At 39.9% G+C, this 23,583-nt stretch overlaps 2 protein-coding genes across 6 annotated transcripts in view; one reads left to right on the top strand and one right to left on the bottom strand.

Annotated features, from left to right (window-relative positions):
- Ergic2 (ERGIC and golgi 2) overlaps positions 1 to 15,591 on the top strand; it is a 31,421-nt gene extending 15,830 nt beyond the window's left edge. The window contains exons 7-14 of one of the 3 annotated variants that reach the window (XM_006986661.4): positions 1,346 to 1,447; positions 2,155 to 2,250; positions 7,664 to 7,719; positions 9,018 to 9,116; positions 11,230 to 11,327; positions 13,360 to 13,522; positions 14,808 to 14,890; positions 15,035 to 15,591. In XM_006986661.4, coding sequence (XP_006986723.1) covers positions 1,346 to 1,447; positions 2,155 to 2,250; positions 7,664 to 7,719; positions 9,018 to 9,116; positions 11,230 to 11,327; positions 13,360 to 13,522; positions 14,808 to 14,890; positions 15,035 to 15,097 — 760 coding nt within the window. In that variant the 3' untranslated portion in view covers positions 15,098 to 15,591. The remainder of the gene's footprint in view (positions 1 to 1,345; positions 1,448 to 2,154; positions 2,251 to 7,663; positions 7,720 to 9,017; positions 9,117 to 11,229; positions 11,328 to 13,359; positions 13,523 to 14,807; positions 14,891 to 15,034) is intronic. The other 2 variants (XM_042274379.2, XM_042274380.2) reach the window with 2 other exon arrangements.
- A 4,294-nt stretch (positions 15,592 to 19,885) lies between these two features.
- The window catches only part of Far2 (fatty acyl-CoA reductase 2), a 123,164-nt gene continuing 119,466 nt past the window's right edge, over positions 19,886 to 23,583 (bottom strand). For all 3 annotated transcript variants that reach the window (XM_016005186.3, XM_016005187.3, XM_076568355.1), the window contains exons 11-12: positions 22,717 to 22,844; positions 19,886 to 21,616 (exon numbers count right to left, since the gene is read on the bottom strand). In XM_016005186.3, the coding sequence (XP_015860672.1) occupies positions 21,454 to 21,616; positions 22,717 to 22,844 (291 nt within the window). In that variant the 3' untranslated portion in view covers positions 19,886 to 21,453. The remainder of the gene's footprint in view (positions 21,617 to 22,716; positions 22,845 to 23,583) is intronic.

Here is a 23,583-nt window from a genome sequence, read left to right as displayed (position 1 = left end):
TCTAAGTTTTTTTTTCTACTTTCAAGTTCAATATTTTTTAGAGTAGTTTTAAGTTCACAGCAAAGGTGAGTGCAAAGTACAGAGTTCCCATATCTCATTTTCCTTTATCAGCATCAAGCACCAGAATGGCTTGTCATAATTGATGAGACTGCATGGCCCCAACATTTCCCAAGGTCTATAGTTCACTTGGGAAGTCACTCTTTTGAGAGGACAGTTGTGTAATGTCACACATCCACCATTGTATCATCAGAGCAGTTTCACTGTCCTAAATGTTCTCTTAGTCATTGTTTCTGTCCACTGTGAGTAGTCTTCGTGCTTGCTAGTTTATGACTTGAGATGCTACTTATTTAAGGTCATATTAAAGGAGATGAATCTAAGCATTGTTTCTATTTTTTTAAAGATTTATTTATTTTACTGTGTGTATATTTGAATATTTAAAATTTTTTAATTTTTAGATTTATTCATTTCATATGTGTCTGTTTTAATCCATGTCTGTGTACCATGTACATCCTGGAACTGGAGTTACGGACATTTGTGAACACCATGTGGATGCTAGGAATCAAACCTAGGACCTCTGCTGAAATAATAAGTGCTCTTAACCATTGCAGCCGTTTCTCCAGCTCTGTGTGTATGGGTGTTTTGTCTGCACGTATGTCTGTGTACCCCTGTGTGTCTGGTCCTTGGAGAGGCAAGAAGATGGCATTGGATGCCCTGAAACTGGAGTTACAAATGGTGGTTTGCCATCATGTGGGTGCTGGGAATTGAATCCAGGTCCTCTGGAAGAACAGCCAGTGTTCTTAACCACTGAGCAATCTTTCCATCTCCTTAAGCATTATTTCTTAAATGCAGTCTTTACTTTCTACAATCCTGTTGACTCTTTTTTAAAACTTATGTGAAGACTAATTATATTTGCTTAGAATGGTCCTGTAGAATAAAGTTTACTTCTTTTGGAAAAGAAGACACCAGGTGATATTAAAAGGTGCCATGACCTAGTTTATAATAAGCCTTGGGATTGTATCTCAATAATCTTCGGCCTCTAATCCAATACCCTGCGGAATGGCCTGCACTTAGTTTGTTCTTCATATCTGCATCATTTACTGCAGCGCTGGCCAGAAGTCAGAACTTTGTAATATATGTGAAAGGTAAGCTTAGACACTGAACGGAGCAAAAGTCGCCTTTTGGTGCCTCTGACTACCGGTGCCGTCCTCACTTTTCCTGAGAAAAGCGGATAAACTTTGTTCTGGAATGTAATCCTATAGTAAACATGGATATTCTCAGTCAGAAGCCTTGTTGTAGTTGAACAAGCCTTGGCTTGGTGTGTATTTTACTGTTCTGTCACATTTAGGATGCTGCAGCTGATTCAGAGTAGGCTGCAAGAAGAGCATTCCCTTCAAGACGTGATATTCAAAAGTGCTTTCAAAAGTGCATCAACAGCACTGCCACCAAGGTGAGAGAGGTGCTTCAAAGTTAAGTTGTTTACCAGGAGTTTACTTGGATGTAGTTTTAGTATTGGTCTGCTGTTCTTTCTTTGAAAGTGTTTTATACATTTAAGGTTATCTTGCCCTTAAATTCTAGCCTATGATTTTGAGCTTTTCATCAAGTTACTTTACTTTTGTATGTGTGGTATATCTCTGTATAAAATTCTACTAGTTTTAAGAAAAAATTATAAGACTGTATATATTTTGGTTAAGAATTTTTACTCCTGTGTCAGAGTAGGTAACAATAGTTGTTGTAATCATGAAGATGATTTTTCAAGTTTAAAATATGTGAAGGCTTATATTGGCTTAGGAAGAAAATCCCAGTTTGCACTTGGGTGCCTTTTCCTGACCTCAGTTTCATTCCCATCCAGCTGCACCACAGTGCCAGAAATACATGAGAAAAGAATGTTGCTGTTGGACTCTTCTTTGATTTTCAGAGTTCTCCTGCATTGAACTTAATCCTTTGGGTAGACTTGAAGATACATAATGATGTGTGTTTATGTAAATATAGTAGCGGTATAGCAACTCAAGTGGATTTAAACTACTGCTTTAATCTGGACATTAGCTAAAAGTTTGTCTTTAAGGAGTCTTCTTTTCCCTGTGTGCCATTTTCACACCGGTACATGGTTTTTGTATCAGATGTGCATTAGACACCTGAATGTGTCTTGCTTTACAGGGAAGATGATGCATCACTGACTCCAGATGCGTGCAGAATCCACGGTCATCTATATGTCAATAAAGTAGCAGGGAATTTTCACATAACTGTGGGCAAGTATGTTCTTTTCACTTTCTGAAGTTCTTTACATGGGGTTGGAGCTTGATTAAAATTGCATCTTTTCCAGATCAGGTAGTGCACAGGCAACCACAAAGGGCACTTAAAATGTTGTCTGCGAGTAAATAGGAATTAAAACCTCTCATGGTAACTTCTGTAGTCAGAGAGCCCAACCCTAGATGTTCCATCAGTGTATTTATTTATTGAGAGTAGGTTTTTGTTTTGTTTAGCCCTTTGGTAATTCTCATCAAAATGTAGTCCTTAAGTAATTCTAGAAAAAGTCAAAAGTTACTGATATCTAGAATGAAGTAATTTAGGTAGCAGCTTAGGAAAAGTGTCATTTACTCCTCTGAATATAATTGAGTGTCACAAAAAGGTCTTGGTAGATTTTACCATGGATGATCGTCCCCTCCCCAGCTTCCTCCTTCCATGGAGAGCTGATGAGTTCTTCACTGTCTAAGCCATTGTTTGGATACTTGCTGTGTGCAGAAGACTAGTCTGGAGACTCAGGATCAAACAGTGGAAAAATAGGGAAGTCTTTACTCTCCCTGGGTGCTGAAGTCCTACTGGAATATTTAAACTTTGACCAGTAAATACATTAGGTAATAATTATAGTAGTATTGAGGCTTTAAAGGAGATTATAGCTAATAAGAAAAATTATGTAACATAGTCTGCAAGTCAGCAGAGGCTTCATGAGGAAACTTTGGAATTGTATGGGGAGTTAGGAATTTATATATAAAATAAAGGAGAGCATGTCAGAAAAGAACCTGATCAAAGGGTGGCTTTGGGCTTTTCTGTTTATATAGAGAGGACATTAGATTTTTATCAGGAAAGACATCATTGATTATAATGATGGGATCAAACTTTATTTTTTCTTTGTTGTGCTTTTCTCCTGCAGATTCAAACTTTGTTGCTTAGTGCTCATTTACCCATCTGCAGCATGGTCCTGGGGACTTTGAAACCTTGGCACCATGAGGCAGCACATGATGGAGAGTGCTCATTATAGCTTTACATGTAAACAGTGCCCTAGTTCAAAAGGAAGCACAGTATGAACATCTGTATTATGTCCTATATTTTATTTTTGGCTGCCCCCCCCCCAATTTCATACCTTTCAGCAGATGATAACTTAATATGTAACAGACCCCAAAGGAAAAGCTTTTGTTGTTTGTGTCTCATAAACTCAAGTCAACTCACCTTTTATTTTTTGGTGTTAGGTTTGTCAAGCTCAGTATTGATCCTATTACCTGTTGAGTGCAGTGACAGTCCTAGCTGTTCAAAGGGCCTGAGTATGGTGTTTGGATTTCAGTATGCAAGGCTTGGACATGTGCACACCAGAATGCATAAGGGAGATGCATATACTTGGCATTTAGGCATAGAGTTGTGACCAGGTAAAACGTGCAGGCTACTCAGGTGATGAGTGCCATATTTTTTGATGGGATGGCATTTGAACACTGAACAACACAGGATAGTGAATCTTCCCTGAGCTCCTAGCATATGTTCAAGCAACCATGGATCCTCTGTGTAGTGGAACAGAGTTGAGGCTCAGGTCAATAGTTTCTCATGTGTGCATTGTTTCAGAAGGCACCTGAGAGTTCTCTGTGTGAGATATGATTCTCTGCAGGATGTTTTGTTTCCTGTCTGTGGTTCATGGATGCCAGTAGCATTCCTAACCTCATAAACCAGTTAAGTGCCACAACCCCAAAAGCCTTTCTTCAACCTGACTGAGGTTCAGAACTGTTCTCCTTCCACTGCTGGGTCCCATCCGATGGGTTAGGTAATATGTCAGAAAACAGGCAGGAGGGGCTGGAGAGATGGCTCAGAGGTTAAGAGCACTGCTTGTTCTTCCAAAGGTCCTGAGTTCAATTCCCAGCAACCACATGGTGGCTCACAACCATCTGTAATGAGATCTGGTGCCCTCTTCTGGCCTGCAGGGATATGTGCAGACAGAACACTGTATAAATAATAAATAAATAAATAAATCTTCAAAAAAAAAAAAGGAAAGAAAACAGGCAGGAAAATGGAAGCATTTTTAGTAAGTGTCATCAGCATTGGGGTAACTGAATTTCATTTTTAACATTTGTGGTTTTGAAGGGAGGTGCTTGCTTATGCTGCTGATCCATAAAATTTCAATTTATGTTTTCTAAAAAAAAGGGGAAGACATAATCTAAAACAGTTCTGAGTTCCTCACAGACCTTAGGTTGTGAGAGACTATTGTCGTCAATTATAATGTTATAGTTTGTAACTTGATTCTTTAGAAAATCCCTGACCCTAAATTTGAAGCCTACAGTAGGAACACAACGCGATGGCATCAGTGGGTCAGAACTGTGTCTGTTCAATGCACTCAACCAAGCCCAGGCAACTGCCAGGGGGAGCTAGTAGTCCCTCTCATAATAGGGAAGTTCTCTGTATTGAATGGTAATGTATTTCCATTACATTGCCTCTTTTCAAAGTGCCTGTTCTGCAGAACAAGGTAGACACTAGTTAAGACATGTTGGGGCACACTAGAACTTGATAATGACATTATTACAAATCAGGAAAGATGTGCGCATTATGGAAATTTTCATGTGTGTGTCTTAGTTGCTAAAATTAATTACTGCATAAAGCACAAATAAGGAATAGCGTGTGGAAATCCTCACAGTGATGTTTCAACTTTTTATTTTTAAACAAGAGCAGGAAAGGACAGTTGTTATTCTTAATAGTACCAAAAGAATAAAGAACAGGCTAAAATTGAGAGAAAACAAAGGCTTATCACAAGTAAGTAGATGACAGCATGGATTCCAGATGCAGCCTGCTACCTTTTTCATTAATGAGAGAAGTTCAGATTTGCATTCAAAAAGAAAAGTTTTAGCTGGGCATGGTGGCACACACTTTTAATTCCCATGCTCAGGAGGCAGGGGCAGGTGGATCTCTGTGTTTGAGGCCAGTGTGGTCTACATAGTGAGTTCCAGGCCAGCCAGAGTTACATTGTGAGATTCTGTCTCATCCCCCCTACTGCCCAAGAGATGAAATTTATTGAAAGGTAGTCATGCTTATTGTTTCTGCAGGACCGCTTTTACGTTACAGTGTCATACTGAGGGTGGAGCAGTTGACCTGACTGTGTAGAGGTCTCAGTGCTCAGTGGTGTTGCTTGGTGCACCACAGGTCAGGTGCCAGTGTCATACACTGTTGCACTTAGTTATTATATTACCAAGTAAAAACCAGGCTCCAGTTGTCATACTTTTTAATTAATTTTTTGAGACAGGGTTTCTTTGTGTAGTTTTGGTGCGGGTCCTGGATCTCGCTCTGTAAACCAGGCTGGCCTCAAACTCACAGAGATCTGCCTGCCTCTGCCTCCCAAGTGCACCACCACCGCTCAGCATAGTTGTCATACTTTTAAATCGTCATCTAAGTTGGGTACAGAATATTGTGATAACTATAGTGACAGTATGGCTGCACTTAAAAGAACACAGTGTATCCTGCTGCTATTAGGCTGACCAAGCCCTCATCACAATAGTCCCAACTTCATAGAAAAGCAGCAGCGGTCAGGAAATTAGAAAGTTTAAAGTGAAATGTCCAGTAGAATTTCTAAGTGAAAATGAAGTTACAGTCAAGTGTCTGCATGTGTTACTGGTGAGTCAAGAAAGATCCTGTACTTGTAGGTTAGTGGAGTGTGTTTAATGGCAGCAGCTGAAGACATACTTTCCTTATAGGCAGGTTGGCCGTGGACCATCTGCTTCAGTGAGAAGGTGCTTCAGCAACTGAGGACAGTGAGCCTAGTGCCCAGTAGTCAGTCAAGAAGCAAGATAGGCTGGAGACATGGCTAGGTGGTACAGAGTGCCACCTACTGCCCCCTCAGAGAGATGTGTTTCTTTTCCTGCACTCACATTGGGCAGCTCACACTCCACCTGTAGCTTCAGCTCCAGGGGATCTGATACCCTCTTCTGGTCTCCAAGGGTACTGCACTCACATGCATATACCCACGTACAGACACATAAACATATATGATTAAAAATCAAACATATCTATTTTAAAAAAGCAAGAGAGGTGACCTTCTGTGATCCTGTGTGGCATAGGTGCTGCATGTTGTTTAGTAGATTTGACAAATCAGTGCTTCGTTGAAAATAATGCCGTAATTAGTGTCTGTAAATAGTCTGTGTTAAATAGCTGAGAGAAAGCGGTTTTAACAAGTGAGACCTCCAGTTCCACAGCCTCAAGTGGCATCTGCTAAAATGTGTTGTTAACTAGCAGTCATTTCATTTGCTCTTGTGAACTTAATATTGTTCATTTCTGTGACTTCTGTTAAAAATAAAAGCTCAGCATTCCAGTTTGGCCTCTGCACAGCAGCTGGATGCTTGAGTAGTTGCAAAGTTTTATTACATTTTTTGTTTTTGCTCAGTGCTTAGATATTAAATGTTGTAAACACTTGATAGAATGTTTCGTAATAAATTTAACCTAAAATTATCAGGGAGAACAGTATTTACATATAAACTGGCGGTGTGGCAGAGTTGCTGCAGGAACGTGGTGTGGTTCTTAGTGGCTCCAACAGCCTTTGGAGCTTCAGCAGACTGAAGTTGCTGTGGGAATCAAGGCCTCCAGTCTCATATCTAGCATGTCTCAGCTCAGACTGTGGTTCCAGTTGTCAGACACCAGAGCAAGTACAAAGGAAGTTTTAAAAACCTTTTGGGCAGTTTAGGAAATTCTGCCTTAAGTTGGAAATGACTGATCTGTGATATACAAAATATAAAGAGAAGCCGGGCGGTGGTGGCGCATGCCTTTAATCCCAGCACTTGGGAGGCAGAGACAAACGGATCTCTATGAGTTCGAGGCCAGCCTGGTCTACAAAATGAGATCCAGGACAGGCACAAAGCTACACAGAGAAACCCTGTCTCAAAAAACAAAAAAACAAACAAACAAACAAACAAAAAACCAAAAAACAAAAAACCAAAATATAAAGAGAAGGCTCTTACTAGTATTCTAGAAATGTCTTCAAGGGAATGAATAGGCTCAGTTGAAGCATGCTTATGGATTTGTGTTTTCAGAGAGGAAATGTGAAATGTTTTAGGTCATTACCACACACATTTGAGATCATTTTTGAAATTAGGAACACCAGCTTTAAACCTCAGTGAGTAAAGAAGTTTCCCTGCAAAGCACACATGAGCTACAGAATGAACTCAATTATTAGGGTTTTGTGTTTCATTGATAATTGTTTATGAAATGGTGTTCTCATGATGTAATACCCTTGGTTTCTATCGTCTGGGCTCGTAAATACTTAACATGGTTTCTATTTGGCTTTTTGCAGCTCTCAGCTTATCGCCTTGCTGAGATGGCTTAGCTATGGGCCAGCTGCACTACTCTCAGTTTTCGATACAAGCTGCTGAATGACAGTGAAGGTTGGCTTTCTTGTTAGTTATGTGTTTGTTTTTCCTCCTTGCAGGGCAATCCCACATCCTCGAGGGCATGCACATTTGGCAGCACTTGTCAACCATGATTGTGAGCAATTTCTGAGATTTTATTTCAGTGTAGAAAAGTTTTCAAGAGAAGTTAATTGTGTGTGTGTGTGTGTGTGTGTGTGTGTTTCATTTGTTTTAGTGCAAACACAAGGTAGAGCTTTAAAGGTAAACTTGACTCTTGTGTTGGCACACACCTTCTGCCTTTAATCCCAGCAACCCTGAGACAGAGGCAGGTGGATGTCTGTGAGTTCTGTGCCAACCAGGACTACATAGTGAGATTCAGTCTCAAAAGTAAGTAAATAAAAATGTTAGCTAAGTGTGTCGGCACCTGTTACCCCAGCACTTGGGAGGCTTAAGCAGGGGGATTAGCATGAATTTGAAGTTAGTCTGTGCTACATAGTGAGTGTCATGTCAGTGAATGGAAGGACCCTGTCACAGAAAGCAAAAGCCAAACAAATAAAGTAAGCTGTTTAAAAATTGATATCCAAAAAGAAACAAAAACTTGGTATCCATCTGGAGAAAAAAATTGAATGTATTGCTTCAAATTTATTCTATCTATACATTTACCTCTTTGTTCACTGCCCAGAAATCCCTGCAGTTAGGGGGGAACACAGGAGTGCTTTGTGTCATTCAGTACACGTCCAATAACAAAGAGACAATATCTGAAGTTGACCTCAGTTTGTAGATCCAGATACAGTTGTGTACACACACACACACACACACACACACACACACACACAATTACTTCAGTACAATGATTATCGTAAAACTTAAGTGTTTCTGGAGAGTAGAATGAATCAAACATGTTTTCATGTGGCCTGGTTAATATAAGATTGCAGATAGCCTTGGGTGACCTAGAACAGCTGATCCTCTTGCATCTACCTTCCAAGTGCTAGGATTACAGGTTTGTACCTCTGTACCAAGCAGGACTTTTTCTTAAACTTTGCTTTTAGAGCAAAATAAATTCTATAAAAATCAGTTGGTCATAGTAATGGTATATATGAAAAATATCTGTGATCATTTTCATTATTTAACTAACATCATCCTATGTGTTTTATTGGCATGGTCTTGTTTATATACGGTGTTTAGAATCAAGAAAGTTTATGTTTTGGACATCAGGATTAAACAAGGCATTTAATAGAAATTAATTTATATATAACCATAAGATTTGAGGCAGCATTTTATCAGGATTTGCTTTTTTGTGTGTATTTTTCTTAACATGCTGTTTTAAGTATTATTAAACTTGAAGTTTTAGGTAACTGTGAGAGTATAAAACCACCTGTAGCATGATAATCTAAAGAGTAATATAATTTCTCCACCTTTATCTTTTTATCTTAGCTTACAACTTTTCTCACAGAATAGATCATTTGTCTTTTGGAGAGCTTGTTCCGGGAATTATTAATCCTTTGGATGGAACTGAAAAGATTGCTGTAGACCGTGAGTATTTAATAATTGCTTTTAGAATTTACATACAGGAAATTGCTCTTAAACCTTAATATTGATGTGGTTTTACTCCTATCACTCTTGTGAAGCTAATCTTTACATGGCTGCTGAGTATGTGGTAGAAGTGAATGGGATTAGAATGTTAAAAAGTAAGTCCTACAACAGATTGAAAAGATTAGAAGGACAAGAGGGTTGATGTGTTGGTGGTAATGGTGTAACTGTCCTTTCCACAGTCACCAGAGAAAGAAGTTCTCTTGTCACAGGTTCAAGGCTCTAGAAGGCTGTTTGCTTTTGTAGGAAGCTCCCTGCAGAATGTCACCAACTCAAGAAACCTAGAGTTACTCCAGAGTGGAGTGGTGTTGTGTGTATAATCAGGTGTGTGGTGTCACAGCAGTCATGTACATTTGTTTCTAAGCCTCTACTTACTCAAGCACTGAGGATTATTTTCTTAGTTTTATAGCAAGTGGTGCATAGCCTGTTTTCAGGTGACTTTGTTGTTATTTTGAGATAGTGTTTTACTGTTCAGATGAGGCTGGCCTGGAAGTAGCAGTGTAGCCCAAGATGACCTTGAACTCACAGCAATCCTGGGATTACAGGCTTGTGTTACCATGTGAGTCTGGTTTTGGACATTGATTTTTTTTGTAACTTACATTAACCCTGGTGATGCCCGGTGACCATAAACTGACCCTTTGATTGAACAGCAATCACTGAACAGTTTGTCTAGTTACCTTTTTCCTCTAATGTCACTTTCGGTGTCTGGCAAATTCGACTTCAGTTTACTAGTATATTTAAGATTAGCAGACAGGAGAACTACGGTTACTGTTGCAATAACATCTAGGTTTCAGCAATGTTTCTACTCTGAAGAGATGCTGCCTTTGCCTTCTTACGTCCTGTTCGTGGTTGTCAGTGCCTGAACTAATGCATATGAGCACCTGCACACTTCATGTGTCTTAACTTGTTTTACCAAATATGAGTATATTATCTTCACTTTTTAAAAACATTTATTTATTTATTTTACATCCTGACTGTAGTTTGCTCTCCTTCCTCTCCTCCCAGTCCTCACCTCCACTCTGCCTCCTCCCCCATCTACTCCTCCTCTGTTTCTGTTCAGAAAGGGGCAGGCCTCCCATGGATATCACCAAAACGTAGCAAATCAAGACTAAGCACCTCGCCTTGTATTAAGGCTGGGCAAGGCGACTCAGTATGAGGAATAGGATCCCCAAAACCAGCAAAAGAGTCAAAGACAGCCCTTGCTCCCACTGTTAGGAGTCCCACAAGAAGACCAAGCTACACAACTGTCACATACATGCAGAGGATCTATATCAGTCCCATGCAAGCTCCTTGGTTGTCAGTTTAGTCTCTGAGCCCAGGTTAGTTGATCTGTGGGTTTTCTTGTGGTGTCTGACTCCTCTGGGTCTTACAATCCTTCCTCTCTCTCTTCAGGAGGATTCCCCAAGCTCGGCCTAATGTTTGACAGTGTCTCTGCATCTGTTTCTACCTATTGCTGGATGAAACCTCTCTGATGACTGTTGGGCTAGGCACCAATCTATGAGTATAGTAGAATATCATTAGGCATCATTGTATTGACTTTTTTTCCCTCCCCAGTATGATTTGGTTCTATCCTGGTTCTCTGGGCCATCTAGCCGCTGGGTCCTGGCACTTCAGGCAATGTCAGATGGGCTCACTCTCATGGCATGGATCTCAGGCTCAACCAGTCATTGATTGGCTAATCCCAATCTCTGTGCCACCCTTACCCCAGCATATTCCAAAGACAAAAAAGACTGTAGGTTGAAGGTTATGTGGCTGTGTTGGTGTCCCAATCCCTCCACTGATAGTCTTGCCTGGCCACAGGAGATGGCCAGTTCTTAAAATTATTTATTACATCAAGCATGGGCACCCCCCTACTTCTTGTGTCCGAAGTGGGACTTTGTTTCCTAAGTATATTGTTTTCATCAGCTTTTCTTTCTTTTAAAACTATTTATCTACTACATACTAAAGCAAATGGTAATATTAAATTTCAAGTTTGTCATATTTAAAAGAAGAGTAGATTTGATAGTATTCTGTTGCTACCAGATTGATGAGGAGACATATTTTGTTTTTATTATAGACAACCAGATGTTCCAATATTTCATTACAGTTGTGCCAACAAAGCTCCACACATACAAGATTTCAGCTGACACCCATCAGTTTTCTGTGACAGAAAGGGTAAGTGAGTCCTAATTGCTAAGATGATTGAGGGAGGGATTTTTTTTATTGTTCTCCAATTGTAAGATAAAATTGGAAATTTAGTAGGCATCCCCCCCCAATTTAAAAATTTATAGAAGTTTTGAAATGAATTAACATTTCAAGCAAAAATGTACCAGAAGTGGGTATTAGTGTGCATGTTCTAAAGTTTAAAAAGATTAAAAAAAATATTAGCCTGTCTCTATTACAAATTAAACTATGATGGCAGATGTTACTTTATGAATTTCTATTTGTATATTCTTTATTGATGTAACCAGCTCCTAATCTGCCTCTATCGTCAGGTTTTCTGGTTTCTTGGTTGTTTTTTGTAAGCGTTCCTCGCTGAATGTGTACAAACTCTGCTCTTAGCTAGTCCCTCAATGCTGGGTCTGACTAGAAGTGTGCTCTCCAGCCTCAAGTCGATGGGTCTTAATGGTTTCATGGAGAGAAGAGCAGGTTTGAATAGTGTCTGTTTTAGGTTCTATTTCATTATTATAAATCAAATTTGAAATTGGTAATACTCAAAAGCTGGTGTCCAAATAAATTCCAGGGCATGTGAGAGCTTTCCTTTCCATTCTTCTTCATGTGATAATGCTGCAGTTGATCATAACTACGTCCTCAGTGGGAAAAAGCTTCCCCTTAGTTGTCTTAATTATGTTATTTCAGAGGGCAAGTGTTAAGTGTCTAACTTTTCAAATGGTTCAGGGAACAAACACAGGTATGTATTTATATGCATGTATATGTGTATGTACACACATGCACAGTAACTAGGTAAGTAGTGTTGTACTTTCCAACATTTCTACAAGGGTAGGAAGATGTTTCTCACCAGCAGTATTGACAGACGCCTGGGAAGAAGCATTGTATAGGTTTGGCAATGCTTTGGGGCAAAGCAAGCAGGTGCATAGGATTGTAGAATTGCTATGGGCTATAGAGAATCTGGCTACATTTTCAAACTGGTGTGTGCATTGCTTCTGTTAAGCTATCCTTGTGTTAGAAACCCCTTTCCAAGATACAGTGGGGGGAAAAGAAGAAAAATGCTGCGTGTATGAGGTTGTTCATTGTGGTGTTGCAGTGGAAGAAGACTAGAAACAGCTCCAATTATAAATCTACCCAGCAGGATATGCAACTATAAAAAAGAAGGATAGTATTTGAATGTGAAATTATCTCCAGGATATATTTGAAATGAAATCAAAAAGAAAAAAGTCTGTTGTGTAAGGGGTGTTTGCTGTATGTGACTAAAGTATTAATCATTGGATTGAGTTTTACAATGCAGGGAGGGAGAGGAGCTGGCCACTGTCAGTTTTGAAAGCCCAGTTTAATCATTCCTAGTCTTCTCCATTATTGTTGGATGTCCTGATCCACAAGATAGCTTGCTTTATTGTAGGTGGTCACAGGATCTCCATGCCTTCGACATGATACTGAACATCAGAATTTTTGCATGAATTCACTGTTGGAAACTTGATTGGTGGCTCATTTATAAGGTCTCTGTGTTAGTAATAAGGGAGGGGATTTTGACCACAGTGTATGTGTTTCTAATGCTTATAGTTTAATTTCAACTTAGTAGAAATAAAATGACAAGAAGTAATTGCAAAGAAACAATACAAGAGCATGATGTAATATAAACTTGGTTTTTATTGCTTGGTTAGTTGTAAATGCATGAATAAACTGGTATGTTTAAGATGACCATTTCCAAACATAGTTAAGAATAGTTCAGTTCTGGGTTCAGTTTTCTTTTCGGAACAGTTCTTTGTTCTTGAATGCATGGCCCTCCAGCTTTTGCTTCCTAGTGTGGGATTACAGATGTGTAACACCACACCAGGATCAAGGTTATTCTTTGAAAAGCATACCCTACCAAGAACACTGGTAGTTGTCTCTGAAGAGCTCAAATTCTAGGGTTGTTCACCCTGAGGAAAGTAGGGTGTTACATGTACATTTGTACCTTGATAAAGCATGTGTGTTAGGACCCACATGACATGCGTTCTGTTTCTCTTTCCTCCTCTCCCCTTTCTCTCAGGAACGCATCATTAACCATGCTGCAGGCAGCCACGGAGTCTCCGGAATATTTATGAAATATGATCTCAGTTCTCTCATGGTGACAGTCACTGAGGAACACATGCCTTTCTGGCAGTTTTTTGTAAGACTCTGTGGTATTATTGGAGGAATCTTTTCAACAACAGGTTAACATTCATTTCTTTGTCTAATTTCACTTTTTTGTTTTGTTTTGTTTTGAGATAACCAAGTAAGCTGTGTCTCTCACTGGGATTGTAGGCACCAGTGGCCATGCCCTGCTTTCTTTATCTGATTTCTAAAAGTGTTTATTAAACTTAAGATGTTAGGAAGATATTTCCCTGATAGAGTATGCCATAGCGTTTGAAGGCCCTCACTTTTGCAAGGCCCAACACACACACACACACACACACACACACACACACACACACACACAAAAAAAAAAAAGTAATGCCTCTATTAAAAGACAGCAAAAAATATACACATTTTCATGTTTTAATATTTGGAGACTTTAAATTCTAAAGCTATATTTCTTATCCTGTAAGCACACCTATTTCTCGGGATTCAGTAATACAGGAAGATAATGTGGTAAGCCACACGTGTCCTGGGTGTTATTCACAGACACAGCTAGTATGAATCTGTGTTCTGCCATTGACTTGGTAGTCCTTAGATGGTTCACCTACCTTTTCTTTTTTTGATTTTTGGGTTTTTTTGTTTTGTTTTGTTTTCGAGGCAGGGCTTCTCTGTGTAGCTTTGGAGCCTTTCCTGGAACTCGCTCTGTAGATCAGGCTGGCCTCAGACTCACAGAGATCCTCCTGCCTCTGCTTCCCAAGTGCTGGGATTAAAGGCATGCGCCACCACCGCCCGGCCCTACCTTTTCTGAGAAGTAACTGGTTTGTAAGTATGCTATGGGGTTAAATGAGCAAATGCCCAGAAAGCATCACAGATGTAAATAAATTTCTTTCCCTATATACTGTATGAAGTTGTATTTTGTGGCATTTTGATTAAATCGGTAGTGCTTTTGGGCTTAGCCCAAGGTTCTGGAATCTTTTTAGAGATCCATCTTCAACCCTTGGTTGGTCTGAGCTAGCAAATTATGTTCTTAGAACCCTGTGTTGTTTTGATTCCTATTTCTAGAACAAGTGAACAACTTTTCTTATGCAGGTCCATTTATGCTTTATTTTAGTTCATTTAAATCTGTTATTTGCAGAGTTACATGAAAAAGTCTTGAAAAGGTTGTGTCGGGGTTGTGAGTTATGTATGTGACTTGATTTTGATAAAACACCTGTTTTTAAAACCAGCCCTCTCGGGGAGTGTGAGCCTCAGAGGCAGCTGCAGGCCGCTGTGCTGCATTCCATGACCTACTTCTCTACAGTTATCCTCAGTATTTTATTCTTACATAGCAATTTTAAAAGCTGTTTAATTAAAAATGTGAACTTATTATACTCATTACAGGCATGTTACATGGAATTGGAAAATTTATAGTGGAAATAATTTGCTGTCGTTTCAGACTTGGATCCTACAAGCCTGTCCATTCTGTAAGTGATACTGCACGTGCTTTTCTCTTAGTCATGTTGTTGTCCTTAAGTCTAAATAGAAAGGATTGTCCCCATAAAGCCTGGTGATAGAGACGTCATATAGAGTAGAACTAACACTCTGGTCTTCTCTTCTCCTCCCCTTAGGTCCCCTTTGAAGATGGCCACACAGACAACCACTTACCTCTTTTAGAAAATAATACACATTAGCACCTCCTGGGTGGAAAAAAAAAAAACTTTTTGCCTGAAACGTAAAACCTTTTCTAATAATAAAATGTTGTGCAATATATTCAAAGAAAAGAAAATATGAGAACCAGGAAACATGCTTATTTAAAAAAAGGAAAAAAAACCAGCCAAGGAAAAAAACAAACTGAAGTCGTCCTGTATATGTTGTGTCTGTTACAAATGTCCTAGAAGAAATTATGCAGCTGACTGGAGGCCCAGCCAGAGTGCCAGGAGAAGATGGCATTTCTGATGCTCTCCCAGCAAACGGACAGCATGGAGAGCAGAGCCTAGAGGATGGAAGTGAGACCATATTTAAAGAAAAGGGCATTGATAAATGCAAACGTGTGCGTCCTTTTGTTTTTAAAAGATGTCAGAATAAAATGTGTAAAACATATGGAAAACTAGTCTAGACTTTAAAAAACTGTAATCAGCTCATGTGGTTAATAAAGGAAACAGGGGCTGGCCCTGTGTTACAGCCATATTAATGTTAAGCCATATTGATAAGACCATGTTGTCCAGTACTGGGTTCTGGTGAAGGTGACTGCTTTCCTTGGAACTCCAGTTGGTGACTTTCCTGCCTGTTAACAGTCAGTTCTTAGAGGTTAAGGTGAAGTTTCCCAAGGGCAGGTATACAAGTGCTATGATAGGTAACAGGTACCACTCACAGCTGTACATGGGACACTGCAGGGAGAAGAAAGCACAGTTTACAAAGATAAAGGTTGCTAATTTGTAAAATATTGAAGGAAAGAAAAGTATGCTTGTGAGGAGTTGAAAAAAAGGATAGCTAACAGATGGGTGAGGCAGTGTTGTGTACAAGATAGTGTCAGCTCTGAGCAGCATAGGCACCACCGTAAAACTGGACCAGGAACAAAGTGCTGCCCTCGGGGCTCTGGGCAGAATGATGAAGCTAAAGTAACTTGAGGGAGCCCTGTCGGTGCTCTTGGAAACTGCCGGCTTTGTGTGCCAGCCGGTTTTCCTCTTGGGAGGCTTGAGGGCAGAAGCAGAAGCATCGGTTAGTCTCTGGAGGCTGAATGACTGAGGGAGAAGACTGGGTTTCCATCCCTGTCAGACCCAGGACTACACTGACAATGGAGGCTTCTGGTGTGGCCTGTCACAAATTACTGTTTTTTCAAGTGAATGTTTTTACAGATTAAAAAAAAAAAAAAAATGCTTCTTGAAAGAGGATAGGCAATCAGGTGGAGAGACAGCAGCAAAGCACGCAGCAGTTAAGTGTATGAAAAATGGCATTTTGTAGAAAATAAAAATTTTTGGTTAAAATACACAGTATTAAGAACAATTAAGGGGTTGACTGACTAATAATGTAATATTTTAAACTTTAAAATAATCCAGGAAATTTCAAATAATGAATGTCTTCTCTGAGGTTTTTGTTTCTTTGTGGCTTTTTGTTTGGTTGGTTGGTTGGTTTTGTTTATTCCCTTAAATTTTATAGTTGGGCTAGAAACAGAACATCTCTCCAGAAGAATTTTGTTAGAACTGGAATGTTGCTGTTCTATGTCTACTGCTAGAAAATTCAGTCAGATTTCAGGGAAGAAAATACTGATTTAGAGTTAACTTTCAGTATTACTATGTCTTTAAAAGATTTAAAATTATTTTTAATTGTTTCCATGTTTTTTACGTGCCACGTTAAAATCTTACTGAGCTGTATCTTTTCCATTAAAATTGACTACAGGAATTTGTTCAAAGCAAAATTTTCTTTGCCATTAATTTCCATTTTAAAAGCTAAGACTTTGATTTTCAAATAGGGTCACATTTTTGTCTGTAAAAGAATGAAAATTCTGACCATCTGTTTGGGTGATGAAGGCAGCTACAATTAGGATTTGTGGAGAGAGCTTTTGGCCTTACCAGGGTTTTTTTCCATGCCAGATATCCCTCTCTGACCTGCCATAGCCTTCCCTATGCCTGTGGATCCCTAGAGCCAGAATACCCAAGTATCTATTCAATCCAGTCTTCTTAATTTTATTAAGATAGTCTGTGTGTGCGCGTGCGTGCGTGCGTGCGTGCGTGCGTGCGTGTGTGCATACATGTGTTCAATCCTAACATTTTTAAGTTTGAGGCCTCATTTACTTGAAATGTATTTTTTATACTGTTTGTATTTGTATACCTTAAGACTGTAAAGACAGTAAATAACTAGGTGAATAAATTACTGTCAAGTGTTTAAACCCTTGACTATCTACCTCCTGAGATAGCCTGGCTCAATATTAGAAGGGCAGACCCACTTGTTCTCAACTTAGAAGAGTATTGGACACTTCTGGCTTTTTTTTTTTTTTATCAGATACACAGAAAAGCTGTCTATTTCATTATCATCAGAATTTGTCATCTGAAACAACTTACAGTCTTAACTTTGAAGTGCATATAAGATATAATATTTTGATAGATGTGTTGTCATTCAAATGCCAGGAAGTAAATTTACATGTAACTCCTTTACTTCAAAATTCTGTCTACCCTTGTACTTCAGATACATTTTTTTTTCTATAAGAAATACATGACCCAGAACCTTGAGATCCTTAAAGCATTCAGCATGCCATTTAATCTTGTAGCTTCTCTTGTATAAGCTTCTCAGATTCTTTATAACACTACCAGGATAATGGTGGAGCCTGGGAGTGGCATGCATCTGTCCTCCTGATGTGACATGCATCTGTCCTCCTGGGATGGCATGCATCTGTCCTCCTGGGATGGCATGCATCTGTCCTCCTGGTGTGGCATGCATCTGTCCTCCTGGGATGGCATGCATCTGTCCTCCTGGTGTGACATGCACTTGTCCTCCTGGTGTGGCATGCATCTGTCCTGATGTGACATGCACTTGTCCTCCTGGTGTGGCATGTACTTGTCCTCCTGGTGGTGGCATGCATCTGTTGTCCCAGCACTGGGGGAGCAAAGACAGAAGGTCCCTGGGGCTTTCTGGCTAGCTAGTCTTGCTGAGTCAACAAGCTCCAGGTTCAGTGAGATACTGTGTGAACAAATAAATGGAAAATGATGGAGGAAGACGCCCATTGTTGACTGCTGTCCTCCACACATGGGTCCTCATACATGTAAATAGCACGAATATGAGCTATGAGTGAGTTTGTAGACAATTGACAGGATTGCAGTCAGTAAAGCAAGTATTTGGGGTCTCCTAATAGTATTCTAAAATTCTTAGTGTAACTCATCTGTGTACTTTATGTAATACCTTAAAAGAACTTATACGGCGCAGGGAGATCTCTTTAATACAGGCTTGATACCAAGCAGGCCTTGTCTATCACTAGTAATGCTGTGGAAATTCTTTGGATTTGTTTTTCAGAACACTTGTTTACAGGTCACTTGGATAGCTGTTAAGTTTTTTCTCCTGTCAGTTTGGGTGTTGAATTTGGGGTCCTGAATATTTTCTGCAAGTGCTATGCTGCTGAGAAGTCCCCACCACCAGCTCTGCTTTTTAAACTGTATTTTTTCTAGAGTTGACACATGTTACTCTACCTCACATCTCTGACCCTAGGACACAGTATTTTAGGTAAAATGGGAAGATGCTAAAAACGTTCCATGGCAGAATACATGGTTCTGCTTAAACTTAATTTCAGGTAAGCATCATTTGCCATAGAAGTAGCCACACTTCGTCATATAATATCCAAAACCTATCTATTGCTAGGCTTGTTTTGTTAACTTTTTAACCATGTTTTTAAAGCTGATTGTAGGCAGTAATTTTTTTTTATACACTTCTCTAGACATAAGAGACCAACACTGCTTTTCAGTGTTCCAGGATAGCAGGACCACACCCAGTTGCAGAAAGGTAGCCACATGAGCCCTGTGAACTTTAAAAGTTACTGATGATTTTAGAAAGTACATCTGACTTAATTTTTATGTTCGCTGTGTTATAATAATGTGCTTTCAGTAGGAATGGTCCCTATAAGCTCATTTGAATGCTTAGTCACCAGGTAGTGGAAGTGTGAAAGGTTTAGAAGGTATGGCTTTGGAGGAATTTTGTCAACAGGGTGAGCTCATTCCAGGCCCAGATAAGGGTGTAGCTCTCAGGTACTGCTCCCACACCATGCTCCCTGCCATGATAATAGCCTCTTAAGTATAAAAGAAAGCATTAAATATGAGAGTTGCCTTGGTCATGGTATCTTTTTACAATAGAACAGTGACTTAAGACAAATACTCTTTGGAGTTCCCTGTTTACCTCTATTGTGAATTATTTAAATGAGTTAAAAGTGGTACTAGGTGAATACAAAAGTTTTTCTGAAGTGTGTGTCAGCATTAGTTGCCCTAGTGGCTGTCTGGTCACTATCATCAAGCATCATGTGGGTACAGACTAGACATCACCAAGACTTCCTATTTGTATGTTCTTACTAGCCTATATTAATAGAATAAAATATAATGGTTCATGTTGGCATTTTTCTCAGATGTAGAGAAGACTGGTTGTAATCAACCCTCCTTTTTACCAGGACTTCTTTTAAAGCATGTACCTTTATACTTTTAACTCTGCACCCAAGTAGATTTTTTTTTCCCTGTTGTGTGTATATTGGGATTCATATAGTTAATTGGTCCTGGGGTGGATTTCTCAATGGTGGAGACGACTTTTACATACTTACTTTTCCTGTTTAGGCATTGCAAGATAAATTTATGCCATGTTTCTGATGCCACAGAACACTCATGCAGATGCAATCCCATTGGTGTGGCAAGAAAAGGTTGCATCAGTGTGTAGCTTAAGTGTATCTCCTTTTTCCTGGAGAGGGGTAGTGGGAAGAAGTGGTCAGCAGTTAAAGAACACTGAGGACAAACTGGTAATTCAGAATTTTATTTAATAAGAAGTTCAAATTAATATTAAATCCCTGGAGTTCTTGGATTGATGAAACAATGGTCAAAAGGTAGTACATTTTTAGAACTTTTTAAAATCCAATCCTGTATCTTGAGTTCCTATTTTTATTGTATCCATACCTGGTGTGTTTCACATGACTCAGAAGTGTCTTGCAGATGTCTCACATGGGGGACCCATGGGTGCTTTTGTTTCAGAGTTGAGTTTTCCGCCTGGAGAGTAGTCCCTGACCTGAATCTGACTTGCAGAAACAGTACCAGAAAGGGCCCTCTCAACATGTTCCTCATGGAGCCAAGGAGCGCTCAGTACTGGGCACACTTGAGCCACCAGGATATAAACATACACGTTAACTATCTGTGTGTAGTTTTTAGCAATTTGTGTGGTGGTTACTTTTTAGGTTCTAAACACCTTACTCAAATATTTCATGTTTTTAGCATGCAGAGATCCTGCAGTCCAGCGTGTCTAAATCTCAAATATGAGCAAAACTAGGGTGACGGCTTGAATATGAGGATTTGTGAATGTATAAAGGTTTGTATTTGTATTTAAATATTTAAGCAAAAACTTCACTTTCTGTTTTTGACCTCTGTACATTATACAATTGACATGTGACTGGGATGACTGGGGTCCGAGGGACCTCAGGTGCTGCAGGAACATGCTCTTCCCAGCTCCACACATGAAGACAAAAACTAGAACTTAAAATTTTATTTGAAATTTTGCTTTCCTCACTGGCAAAGGTTGGAGGGTTTCCATAGTTCTAGTCTGGGAACTTCCCTCTCCCCATCAGCCTTGCTAACTGGTGTCTGAGTGAAGTACACTTAAATAGAAGGGCTTTGGCAATATCAATAAATGAGAAGGAAACTTAAGCAGGTTTTCGGGACAATGGTGATTAAAAAGAGTTAGACTAAGGGATATCAAAATCATAAGACGCTTTAAACTTTGACTTAAGTACGTAAGACTCCCTGGGGCATGTGATTAAGTTCATATTTGGTGTAAGCTACAGACACAAGTGAGAAACAGGGCAGACATAAGTCTATTTTTCCCATCTCCCACCCCTCAACTCAACCAGGACTCTACTGTGGCATTGTCAGGATGTTGAGCTGCCCTCCTCCACCATGGTTGGGAACTTGTGCCTTGCTACTGAGCATGCCTCCCTGGTTAGTGCTGCCTTTCTCTAGCATGCTTTGGCTTCTGCCATGTGTTCTTCCGTGCTCAGTACATTGAAATTAGTTGTGTCGGGGAAGGGAAAGTATAGGAAGAGGGGTGCTCTCATGCTTCATGTGTGATAGTGTAGAGTGGATGATGTCAAGACAATCTGGAAGTTAGGTTTTTGTAAATGTATGCAGTTAGAGGCTGACTTTCCTCACGGAGCCAAATTTTTTTAAAAAATACAGTGAAAAGAAGTAGAAAAGAAGATGGAATGGCAAGTTTGACTGGAAGCTTGGGAGGCTTCTTGTTACTTCCTAGTTTAAGACACAGTTTACTGCCTTAGAGGTATCTTGAGGTTCCAGATGATGGGCTGGTGGAATGTTCTTAATTAGACCTTGAGTGTGCTGGAGGCCCTAAAGTAGGAGATGAACTTGTAACAGAAGCTCACAATGAAGAACCAGATGTTCCGAGCCATCTGAGACCTTGCGATGAGGAGGCGCCAGACGATAAGAAACAGGGCAGTGTTAAAGAGGTAGTGAATGTTCCGGAGCCTGAGGGACAGAAACAAAAGCACAGTTAAGACAGCACCTGTACCCAGCTGTGTTACCTGAAGTGTAAATGTGTTCCTCCTGTCTGTTAGCAGCAAATACCTAGTTCTTAGAGCCCACAGCATGGCCTGGTGTTCCTAGGTCTTTATGTCTTTCATTTCCTTTCTTGAATAATCATGTTTCCTTCATGTTTTCCTAGCTTGTTACTCTTTCTCCTACTTCTGTTTGGAGCTCTTTTTACAAGCATGATTCATGGATGAGTATAATGTTTTTAAAATACACTCTGACCTTTCAATATCGAAAATCTTCTCTGATCAGTGAGATGACTGAGTAAATGCATTTTTGGAGCAAGCCTGGAACTTGAGTTGGAACTCATGTAAGGGTCAAAGGAGGAATTTGACTCCACAAAGTTGTCCTTTGACCTCCACGTGCAAATTGAGTCCACAGAGTTGTTTCCTGACCTCCACATGGCTATGACATGCACATCCACACACCATGCATAGTTTTTAAAAGCCTTCAGCCACTTATTGGCTGGAGGGTAGATAATGAACTTTACAGCCTGCTTTTCAAGTGTCCTCCTCCTTGGCTGTCTACCTTCCCATTGTTACCACCTCGACTACAAACCTTAGTTTTTGCAGGAATCATGACCTACATCCTGTAACTTATTTGTCAGGAATTTGACTAAAAGAAGTAGGAAGGAATTGTAAGAATTGAAGAGTAGTTACATGGCTTTCCAAGAGCATGATCTGCCTTTTGGGTATTAGGTCACACTGATACAGTACACAAGAAGAAACAAACTTGGGCTTGAGCCTGGCTCCATTATTTGTTTCCATGAACAACATTCTGTCTTTTTTGTGCCCTAAGTACTTCTTGTATTAATGGCCTAACAAAAAAAAATACCTGCTTCAGGGGTGCAGTGAGGTCTAAATTCAACGTTGTGTATTACACAGTAGTGTGGATGTCGGATTTCTAATGCTCAAGTGTGAATCCAGCCTCATAATTGGCACTTCATAAATTGGGGTGGGGTGATTTAATTCTCATACAGAACCCTGTGTAAAGTCAATCAACAGGAACACCTCACACATAGCAAGGAATGCACCTACCTTTTTAGGTGTTGCTTTGCTTTGGGGATACCAGCCAGATCCTCTTTCAGTAGATACTTCTTAACTCCCAAAACGTAATTTTCAATGTATTCAAGCCAGTTCAACTGGCGCACATCAAAGTTGAATACCTATGAAGCAAAATATATGGGCTGTCAGCATTGCACTGCGGAGCAGTCACCTTGTCCAGTGTGGGTGCCCGGAGCTCATCAATATGGCTAGACTTGCTGGCCCCACTTCTCTCAACCTCCCCATTACTGGGTTGCCAAGCATGCCACTACATCCAGCAGCAGTGAAGTTCTCATCACAATCTACAAACTAGTTCTAGCTGCAGTAAACTTGTTTCCTGTGAATGCTGATTTTGCTGTAGAATATTATTTCAAGATGTGTTGCTTTTGTTTATGCTCTGGAATGTTTGTTTAATGATACAAAGATGTGTTTGATTAAAAAAAATTTACCTGCTGTCAGAAGGCTGCATCAGCAACTAGCAGACAGAAAATGGTAAGGAGGCCAGGTGAGAAAGGGTTTATAAGGAGGGGCGAGGAGAAGCATGGGGACTTTTTGGAGGACTCGAGCAAGGAGAGGAGGTGAGCGACTTGCTATTCAGCCTCTCTGAAGAGCAGAATTCCACCTTAACCTTTGAATCTTGAGTTCTTTAGAGGGAGAGAGGTTTAGTTAAGTTTCCCTTATAGCTTTGCAGGAGTTGGAGCCGAGGGAACCGATTTCCCTCCAGCTGTGCGGCCCTTGTGGCCTAACTAACTGCTGTTGGTAGCAGCAGAGTTGCTGTTGCTGAGTCAGACAGCTGTGGCTTAAAAGGCAGCAACCATTAAAAAAAGGACAACAGATATTGTCTGGTTTCCTTAGGAAAAA

This window comes from Peromyscus maniculatus, chromosome 3 (assembly GCF_049852395.1).
Source record: "Peromyscus maniculatus bairdii isolate BWxNUB_F1_BW_parent chromosome 3, HU_Pman_BW_mat_3.1, whole genome shotgun sequence".
Taxonomy (NCBI): Eukaryota; Metazoa; Chordata; class Mammalia; order Rodentia; family Cricetidae; genus Peromyscus; species Peromyscus maniculatus.
This window is presented reverse-complemented; position numbering and strand designations above follow the sequence as displayed.